This window comes from Drosophila montana, unplaced genomic scaffold (assembly GCF_035044405.1).
Source record: "Drosophila montana isolate Dmon_TW-CO22-7 unplaced genomic scaffold, ASM3504440v1 contig_1964_1, whole genome shotgun sequence".
Lineage (NCBI taxonomy): Eukaryota > Metazoa > Arthropoda > Insecta > Diptera > Drosophilidae > Drosophila > Drosophila montana.
Window position 1 is genome coordinate 1,136 of NW_026996881.1, and position 9,569 is coordinate 10,704.

General features: G+C 43.4%; 2 protein-coding genes across 4 annotated transcripts; one reads left to right on the forward strand and one right to left on the reverse strand.

The window, feature by feature from the left end:
• Positions 1 to 435: 435 nt before the first annotated feature.
• On the forward strand, positions 436 to 2,954 carry LOC135426104 (phospholipase A1 member A). The gene is made up of 4 exons (XM_064679096.1): positions 436 to 475; positions 534 to 890; positions 1,757 to 2,191; positions 2,254 to 2,954. Exons 1-4 carry the CDS (start codon positions 436 to 438, stop codon positions 2,847 to 2,849), a joined length of 1,428 nt encoding a protein of 475 aa, XP_064535166.1. The 3' UTR covers positions 2,850 to 2,954.
• A 581-nt stretch (positions 2,955 to 3,535) lies between these two features.
• On the reverse strand, positions 3,536 to 9,411 carry AspRS-m (aspartyl-tRNA synthetase, mitochondrial). Of its 3 annotated transcripts, XM_064679143.1 has the most exons (8): positions 9,238 to 9,411; positions 8,849 to 8,996; positions 8,614 to 8,791; positions 7,749 to 8,246; positions 7,511 to 7,689; positions 6,511 to 6,600; positions 4,986 to 6,446; positions 3,536 to 4,917 (listed from the first exon to the last, which is right to left on the reverse strand). In XM_064679143.1, the coding sequence occupies exons 3-8, from the start codon at positions 8,786 to 8,788 to the stop codon at positions 3,955 to 3,957; spliced, it is 3,366 nt and encodes a 1,121-aa protein (XP_064535213.1). In that variant the 5' UTR covers positions 8,789 to 8,791; positions 8,849 to 8,996; positions 9,238 to 9,411; the 3' UTR covers positions 3,536 to 3,954. The 3 variants fall into 3 exon arrangements, with proteins under 3 accessions (XP_064535213.1, XP_064535212.1, XP_064535214.1); XM_064679142.1 differs by lacking the exon at positions 9,238 to 9,411 and having other exon boundaries at positions 8,849 to 9,013; XM_064679144.1 differs by lacking the exons at positions 8,614 to 8,791; positions 8,849 to 8,996; positions 9,238 to 9,411 and adding an exon at positions 8,372 to 8,482.
• Positions 9,412 to 9,569: the final 158 nt, after the last annotated feature.

Here is a 9,569-nt window from a genome sequence, read left to right on the forward strand (position 1 = left end):
AAAAGTTTTCAATTTGAAATATATATTCTTGTTCCATAACATTAATAAGCATCGATTTATTAACAGGGTAGTAACAAGAGCTAAAATCAATAAATTAAGACAAGTTACATGAATTTATTCCAAGTTATATTTATCTGAAAATTCGAATTTTTGTAACGGCAGCTCGTCTCTGGGCCTGGGGCATCTCCTAGTCGTTCCCTCCCGAAAAGGGCACTAGTACTGGTTTCTCTCGCAACTCTCACTTTATAATAAAAAAAAAACACACACACTCGCATTCGCTGCTTGACTGCGTTGTACTTACTACACATTGGCCAAAATGGTCATCGGCTTGAGGGCCGGCATTCAGTTTCTCCAATATTTCCGGACAATGCACAGCTTGTGCCGCTGTAATTCAAAAACGTTAATTGCAATTGCATTTAAAATCAAGAGCTCAAGATGAGTCACAGGCTGCTGGCGGTAGCTTGCCTGCTCTTAGGTAAGTGACTGCCCGATCTTAAAAACCAATCCCGAAATCAGACTAACTCTTCCGTTAGTCTGCAGCTGCCGTGGCGCGTCTGTCTTTGATTTTATAACCCAATCCGCGCCACATTTGGATAATCTTACGGAACAAACAACTGCTGCCCCGGTGACATCGAAGCCCTTTAGCAATCGTGATATTACCGTCGGACCCTGTAAATGGGCCATAGGACGAAGTTGTCCGGATCCGGATGTTAAGTATTATATTTACACGCGTCACAATGTCATGGATCGTCAGAGTCTGCACATTGATGAGACGGCGGAACAGTCCAATCTCACCGACTCCTATTTCAATCCACGACATCCCACCAAGATACTTATACATGGCTACAACTCCGACATGTTTCTTAACCCGCTTCAACAAATGCGAAATGGTGAGCAAATAATTCTACCAAATATTAATTAGTACACTTTGTAGAACCGGACCCCAAAACACAACCTGCGCGTTGTATTTAGTTTCCAGTTACTTGAAGATGATTTCGTGCTCTTAGTTTAAAAATAGTTTTGGGCAGAAGAAGTAAAAGAAAGCAATAAAAAATGAACTTCATTTCTCATGTGATTCTAAGCACATTTTATAAAAATGTACTGGCTGCCCTTTAATAGGACACTTTCTCAAATTCTGAAAAGTTCTTATTATTCTCGGCGTTGAATATACTTAGTTAGAAATTAGACCATGTCACAAATCTAACTGCAACCTAAAAAAGTTTATATTGGCACCCTATAAAACAAATATATATATTCTTGATCACCTATGAGCAAATGAAGCTACAGACTTGAAATTTGAAATAAATTACCATAAGCATTTTGTCGATACTTCGTCACATTTATAAATTATTTGTTGGTTTTAAAGGATAACTTAAAAACTTAGGTACACTGATCAAGAATATTTTACTTTTTTTTACCTCCTCACACTCCCTTCAAAATATAAGAATACACATCTACTTTTTGGAGTCGGTCATGCCTCCTTCTGCTACCCCCTGAAGGGTATACAAAATCATACTCGACCTCCCAAAATATGCTCCATATAAATGCATGATAACTCGAGGTCAATCGATATGTAGGTCGAATTTTTATCACTTATCATGTTATGATCTTATATTTAAATCGGAATTCTATTAGTCTTCAAACCAATTTAAGATACCTCTTCGAATCTGGAGCTTTGGTGGCGACTCCCTCTATACCATTATCCAACAAACGATAAAAAGGTTCCAATTATTAATCTGCTTGAAATTCTCTTTAGAATACCTGGCCAAATCGGACCACAACATAATCTATGTGGACTGGAGCGTGCTGGCGCCCGGGCCATGCTACATAAGCGCCGTGCACAACACGCGGCAAGCGGGAGCCTGTGCTGCGCAGCTGGTGGAGCGTCTGGTGGAGGCAGGCAACACAGATATACACATTATTGGTTTCTCGCTGGGCGCCCAGGTGCCCAACTATATAGCGCGCCAGTTGAAATCCTTTAAGCTGCCCCGCGTCACTGGCCTGGACCCTGCGATGCCACTTTTTATTACCGCCGGTCTCGATGACAAGCTGGATCCCAGCGATGCCGACTTTGTCGATGTCATACACACAAATGCCCTGGTCCAGGGCAAGCTGGAGCGCTGCGGACACGCTGATTTCTACATGAACGGTGGCATTTCACAGCCTGGCTGCACGGGACTGCAGTGGATGAGTGGGTGCAACTGCTAAAGATAAGATGAGAAAAATTGATTAATTCACGAACGTCTCTCGCAGATTCATTTGCATGCAGCCATCAGCGGGCGATGGCTTATTACCTGGAGTCTATACGCTCACCCAAAGGCTTCTGGGGCTGGGCCTGCAGTGGTTACATCCCCTACCTGTTGGGCATGTGTCCGCCCACAAACTATCTGCTGGAGGCCGGTGACAACATACGCCACAGCACGCGTGGCATGTTTCTGATAGACACTAACGACACCTCACCCTATGCGCTGGGCAAGTGGACGGATTTGCCTACGCTTGGCGTGAAACATCCGAGCACACCCACGCTGACACTCAAAATACCTGCCCAGAGCGTTGATCCTTTGCTACAGCACATCGATCAGTTTGGCAAGCTGGCCACAAATTTTAACAATCTGCCTGCGGCGCCCTATGCCCACGATATCTATGAGAATTGGACCAGCTACAGTCCTCCGCCGCATAAGGACAGCGAAAGCGACGATTCTGTCGAGGAGCAGGAACAGTATTCAACGGAATCTGTAGACTTAGACGATCGTCAATTGAATAAACCACTCGACTGGTGGGCCTATAGGCGCAATCTTACCTTTGGCTATGTAGACAATAACGTATTCAGCATTCCAAAGGTGCACTAGCTTTCCTCTATATTTAGCATCCTTCCTTGCCAGTAAGCCATATATTATCATATATTTTAATATTATTATATAGCGACATGTTAGTATCTATTTAGGCTTCTATCCCTTAAACTCTCAAAAAGACTTCATATTTTCCCTTTGGACATTTTTCGATACAAAAACTGAAACATTTTGTTTTAAATTTCGTTTTTCGTTTCGTACGTTTTCCGAAATTATTTTAAAGTCGCTGCTTATCCCTGCTTATATCTTATAATCTTATATATATTAAGAAAGTTAATAGCTAAAACCAAGCAAGTTAACGGTTCACCTGGTTTTCCACACCTATGTAACCAAGCCACATTTCCTACAATTTTAAGTAGAGCAATTCAATTTATTATTTTTTCAAATTCCACAATGTTTTTATTTATTGGAATTCTTTTTTTCATATATCGGCAGTGCAGTGTGCAAATTTTTTTAAATTTTCAAATAGAAAAATTACTTTTTTTAAAAATATGTTCTGCAGTTCTATTCAAACAAATCTAGTTTAATTTATGGCTTATGATAAATAGAAAATTGGGTGTTTGCAGCCTTGGCTAAAACCAAACCTATGTCACAAGCGGATTAGTAATATGCATTAGTTTAACAGTTTTGCCCGGTTCTGGACCGAGTACCCCTACGAGAATGTAATACAAGTAAATGCGCACACCTTATTAATGGAGTTATTGTATTTTAAAACAAATCGCAATACAATAGCAGTTCGTAAATAATGATATTGTAAATTGTAATAAATCGCCATATAATTAAAAAATGGACTTACGAATGTTGGTGGGCGGGCGCGCGAAGAGCATCCGCTTAGGAGAGGGTTATAAGGATAGATGGGCAATTAAACCATTGAGTACAAAATTGCGCCAATGGCATTTACAATACAATTTAATAGGGTCCGCCCTCCGGCGCCACACTGCATTGGTTTGACTGACTTTAGGCATTAGAGCGGTGACATCTTGGTTGGTTGTTGACTTTCTGTCGGCATCCTGAACATGCCGTTACATGTGTTATTTGAGCTTATGGATAAAATGCTAAGTCGTATCTTTATCTCCGCTATTGCTCATTTGCGAAATGGGGCGCCCTACACTTTTTTTTTGATTACGCGTTTGGCACGCGTCACTGGTGTCGCGGTTGTTGAAGCCGCCGCCGCTGCTGGCGCTGCTGCACCTGCTGTTGGTGTTGGTGCTGGTGTTGGGGTTGGTGTTTCATCTGTCGCCGTTTTGGCTGGCTCCTCTTTTATGGCTGTTGGCGAGAGTGGTGGAGCTTGCGCCGCAGTCTCAAGTTTATCGTCGATATTTATTGCTTCTGGTGCTGGCACTTCGTCGACAGGCTCGTTCTTGACATCGACATCCATGCTGGCTTGCTCCGTGTCGCTGGTGCCCGACATGGGCGATGGTGGAGCACGCACTGCGTCTGGATCATCATCCTCCTGAGCATGTGCTGTATCATTGGTGCTAGCACCGTCCTCCTCCGCGTCAGCCTGTTGCACGGTGAGGTGGTAGAGTTTCATCTCGTCCTCTGAAATAGGCACTGGTGCATTAGAGAGTGGATCCCGTCCGTTTAATGACTTGGGGAATGCAATCACATCGCGTATGGAACGCGCACGGCATAGTATAGCTATAAGACGATCCAGTCCCAAAGCAATGCCACCATGAGGGGGGCAACCAGATTCCAGGGCGCTCAACAAATGCGACAGATGATCGTGGGGAATCTTAAGCACTTGCTCCAATATGAACTGCTGCATATCGCGATCGTGTATGCGCATTGAGCCACCGCCCACCTCCTGTCCATTTAGCACCAGATCATAGGCTTCAGAACGAATAGTTTCAAGATTGTCGCAACTGGTTGCAAACTTATCCAAATCCTCGACAAGCGGCGCCGTGAACGGATGATGCACACTCTCCAGCTGATTTGTGGCAGTGTTGCGCTCAAATAGTGGAAAATCGACAACCCATAGAAAACGATAGTCGTTGGATTTCTTGGTCTTTACATTCTCCACGAGAAACTCGTGATAGTCCAGACGAATGCGACCCAGAATATTGCGCTGTGGAGAATACAAAAACGAAGCTAAAGATGGCATCAAGATAACACTAATTGTTTCGCGTTACTAACCGTCTCCACCTTGGGTCCAATGCACAGGAAAAGCAAATCGTTCTCTTCCAAATCAAATTTCTCAATAATCTCGGTTGCCACATCAGTTCCCAGTAATTTCGTGAGTCTCTCCTGCAAGTCATTGGCAAAGTTGAATTTGCGCACAAAAAGTGTGCCCGAGAACGCTTTACTCAGGCTTTCGTAATGCTTGCGGGCGGCACCATTCCAAAAGGCCTCGCTGGCACGTACAACAATGGCATAGGCGCCAAAGTCATCGTATTTTCCCTTGAAATTTTCGCTCTTCTCGACGATGTCCGAGACGTTATTAAGCAAAAATCCAAACCGTGTGTCCGGCTTATCGGTGCCATATTTCTCTAAGGCCTCCTCATAAGTGATGCGCCGAAATGGCGTCTGTAGCTTGGGCAAATGTTTGGGCCACGAATAGCGCAGCGTCTCTTCGATCAGTTGCATTATGTCATCGCGACTGGTGAACGACAATTCAATGTCCAGCTGTGTAAACTCCGGCTGACGATCCGGGCGTGTGGCCTCATCGCGATAGCATCTGGCCACCTGAAAATAGCGATCGATGCCACCGGACATCAGCATCTGCTTGAACTGCTGTGGACTCTGAACGAGTGAATAAAAGTGGCCTGCCTTGCGTGTGGGCACCACAAACTCTTGGGCACCGCCGGGCGTGCGACGGAACAGCGTTGGCGTCTCCACCTCCACAAAGCCCAAGTAGTTAATCAAATATTCGCGCATGCGCATTATAACCGCCGAGCGCAAACGCAAATTATGCTGCATGTCATTAAAGCGCAAGTCCAAATAACGATGCGTGAGGCGCAAGCGTTCGCCGGCGCGATTAAATTTGCGTATCTCAAAGGGGAGATTCTTCTTGGCCGCATTGAGTACGTCGACTTTATCGGCCTCGATTTCAACATGTCCTGTGGTCATTTTTGGATTTATGGTGGCCGCTGGGCGTGGTATGACTGTGCCCTCCACGCGCACAATCGATTCAATGGGCACGCCAGATTCGGCATACTCTTCAAGGCCCTTTGTCCTGGCCAAGATGAGCACTTGCGTTTGGCCGTAGGCATCACGCAATATGAAGAATTTGTTCATGCGCTGAAACTCCAGCCAGCCGCATATTACCACCTTTTCGTTAATTTCATTGGATGTCAGTTCGCCGCAGTTGTGTGTGCGGTCTGCAAATTTGTTGGTGTCTGCCACCTTTACACGCTGTTGCTCGGCAATCGTCTGGACTGCGCCAGGAGCAGCCGATTCGCTGCCATGAGCATCGCCATCGCCATTATTGGCGCTGCTAGGATTCCCTGAAACAGCAGCAGCCTCATCGGCATCGAGATCATCAATTGACATCTTCTGCAGTTTCTCTTTAACCTTGATGGGACCCTCATAGGGGTCGTCGGGATTTAACACCTTGACATTGGTAACACTGACTTCCACTTCGCCAGTGTCGTATTTCTAGCGAAAAAAAGATCAGAAATCAGGCGCTTTCGGAATGACTAAAAAAAACCCATCCACCTACCAAGTTTATGTTTGCCTTTGGCCGGCCCAGCACTTTGCCGACGATTTGCAGCACCGTTTGCTCTGGTGTGGACAGAAATGTGTCCATTAGCTGTAAAATAAAAAAATTATATATTAGCAAATGTCTAAAATAAAGAACAGCAATAATTATATCAAAAGGACGTGAAAGGACTTTCTTAATATTGTTGGTAGATGATTGAAACTTCCTACAAATGATTTCCTCAAGGGGTTTTGAGAGTTTGATGCTCGGGTAGATCCCGGGGCATGGTAAAATTCACTGTAATCAAATTGCAGCCAAACAATCTCTTCCTTCTGGAATCTTTCTGTAGGCTCGATTAGATGACCATCAAAGCCATGGAACATATACTGAGCTATGGACAATAAACTATTGGGTGCTCGCCATGGAACTTACATGAAAGTACGGCATTTCGATTTCCTATCTGTAGGAAATTTAAATCGCAGGAATATTGCGTCAAAATATGTATGTAAACCAAATCCAAAAACAATACCTACAAACAGACGATTTTTACAATTTTGTTGGCATTATGTGCTTGACTGCATTAATAGTCAAGGGCACATTAAATATAGCTGCCCAATTATGCTAATTCTTTGTATTAACCTGGTGCACTTTAAACCTTTCTGCTTCGGTTTAACTTCGATGCATGAATTTTTTTCTAAAGAATGATTAGTTTTATTGCGCCACCTTAAACACCGACAGCTTAAGGTTATGATGCCACTAAAATACTAGATATCGACTAATATTGTTAAGCGCTACTATTCAATAAATAAATATAATACAAATACAAATACAAGACCGAAAGGTGGTTTAAAAAAACCGAATTAAAAAAAAAGTGATTTAATTTAGTTGCACATTTAGGAGGTGTAGTTGAGGCAATTAAGCAAAACTTTATATTAAGCTTTGGGGAAATGTTATGAAAATGTTTGATAAGTTGCAACCTTATTTCCAATCATTTTTTAGCCAAAATTATATATTTACTCACAGATTGATCATCGATCATAAGCTGAGTCTGACCGTAGCCATCTTTCAGCTGCAAGAACTTGTTGTTTTTGGTCGAGGGTATCCAGCCCACCAAAGTGACTGTTTTACCGACATCATCGCGTCGCAAATCATTACAGGTGAGATCGCGATTCTCAAAGTACTTTAAGATGTTCTCATTCTCTGCAAAGAACACAAATTATTGTCATGTTATACATGTTATATGTTTCACTGCTACTCACTGGCAATTTTGTACTCGGTGCTAGTGATGCCCAGGCTGCTCTGTTGCTGGGCCATGGTGCTGTAGGTACGCTTGTCGCCAGCACGTTTCGTGCCGCTGGCTGGGAAATGTATGCTGAGTATGTCCTGCACCTCCACCTCAATTTCGCCGGTGGGCATTGTCTGGTTGCACGAGTTGTGTGGCCTTCTCATTACTTGACCCACAATGGTCAGAGTTGTGTTCTCAGGCATATTGTTCATGCGACGAGCCACACGAGGATGTTTGTCTTCCAACACGACCAGCTGACAGGCGCCACCATTGCGATCGCGTAACTCAGCAAAACGGTTTACGCGCTTTTTAAACAGGCGCCCCGACAGCTCTACAAACATACCGCAGTGATGATTCCGAAGCTCTCCACAACTCTGGCGCATGGGCTGTGGAGGCTGCGAGTTCATGCTAAAATTGCTGGCCATCGCGCTCATCAGATGCATCAGATCATTGCCTGAGATGTTGGGTCCCACTTAAAAAAAAAAAAGAAGCAATTTAATTGAAAATAGTTTAGTATACATATATACGTGATGGGTCGAGGATTTCTCTTCCTATAGAAGAGTATAATTAAAGAATCCTCTGAAAGGCTATACAAACCTTTTGAAAATCTATACATTCTTTTAATTAGGCGGAAAACTAATTTTGTTAAATTGTTTGCTATAATAGAAACTTAATAATGTCTGACGAAGCTCTTATAATTTACTTGAGCAATGACATATTTTTCAAAGAAACCTCGATAGTTTATTTCGATAACGATATCATTGTTGACATTTTTGTCAAATGTGCAGGCATTAATTGCTGTTGAAATTCATAATATTTCAATGAAATAGATTACTTACTATTGAAAGGATTCGGACCAGGGCCGAAATTGTCGTTGTAACCGCCTCCTCCACAGCCTCCACCGCCACGATAGTTATCAAAATCGTTGTAACCGCCACCATAGCCACCACCCCCGCCGCCATAGCGGCCACCTCCTCCTCCGCCTCCGCCCCCACCGCGATACCGACCGCTCATGATCTGTCGTAAAAAGAAAACATGAGATTGGATGCCAAGCTAGCGGTGCGCCGCACTTACGTGACTAAAATTCGCTGCCTCTGCCGGGTCGTCGCTGCTAGTGGTGTATTTCAAATTAGTTTGATGTTGCGTTGGTTTTGCACTAACGTAGACCGCTGATTGTTTACAGAGTTGGAGCAGTCGGTGCTGCTGACAACGCCAAACGTTTCTGTAAATTAATAGCATTTTAATTTAAAGCAGCTTTGCTTTTCACTCACACGGATTGCGCCTTTTGCAAGCCGATATAAATTTTCTTTCAAAGCACGAGAACCACACACACACATTTGAAGATAACCTATGTGTGCGTGTACGTATGTCTTGTACATACATATGCATGTTTGTGTCTGTGCCGGGCGTCGCGAAAACGCCGACGAGCTATTGACCAATTTGCAATTAGGATTCGCGCTTACCTTAGCAATGTAACGGTTATTATTATCTCAATTTTTAGTAACAAATTAAATGCACATAACAAGTTCAACACGCGTACTTAAAATTGTAGATTACACTACAAATAAATTGCTTTTCTTATGAGAAAAAGTAGAATATGTTTTGGCTTGGCTCTGGTGGAGGAGAGAAAAGTTGTTACCACTAAGTAGAGCAGGCACTTATCGATACTGTTGTATATACATCGATATGACTAAACACGGTAGTGATGAACTATCGCCAAAAGGCAACTGCTGTTGCGGAGCGCCAAATGTGATCTAGTCTAATAGAACTAGTTACAAAACGAAGGCAAATAAAA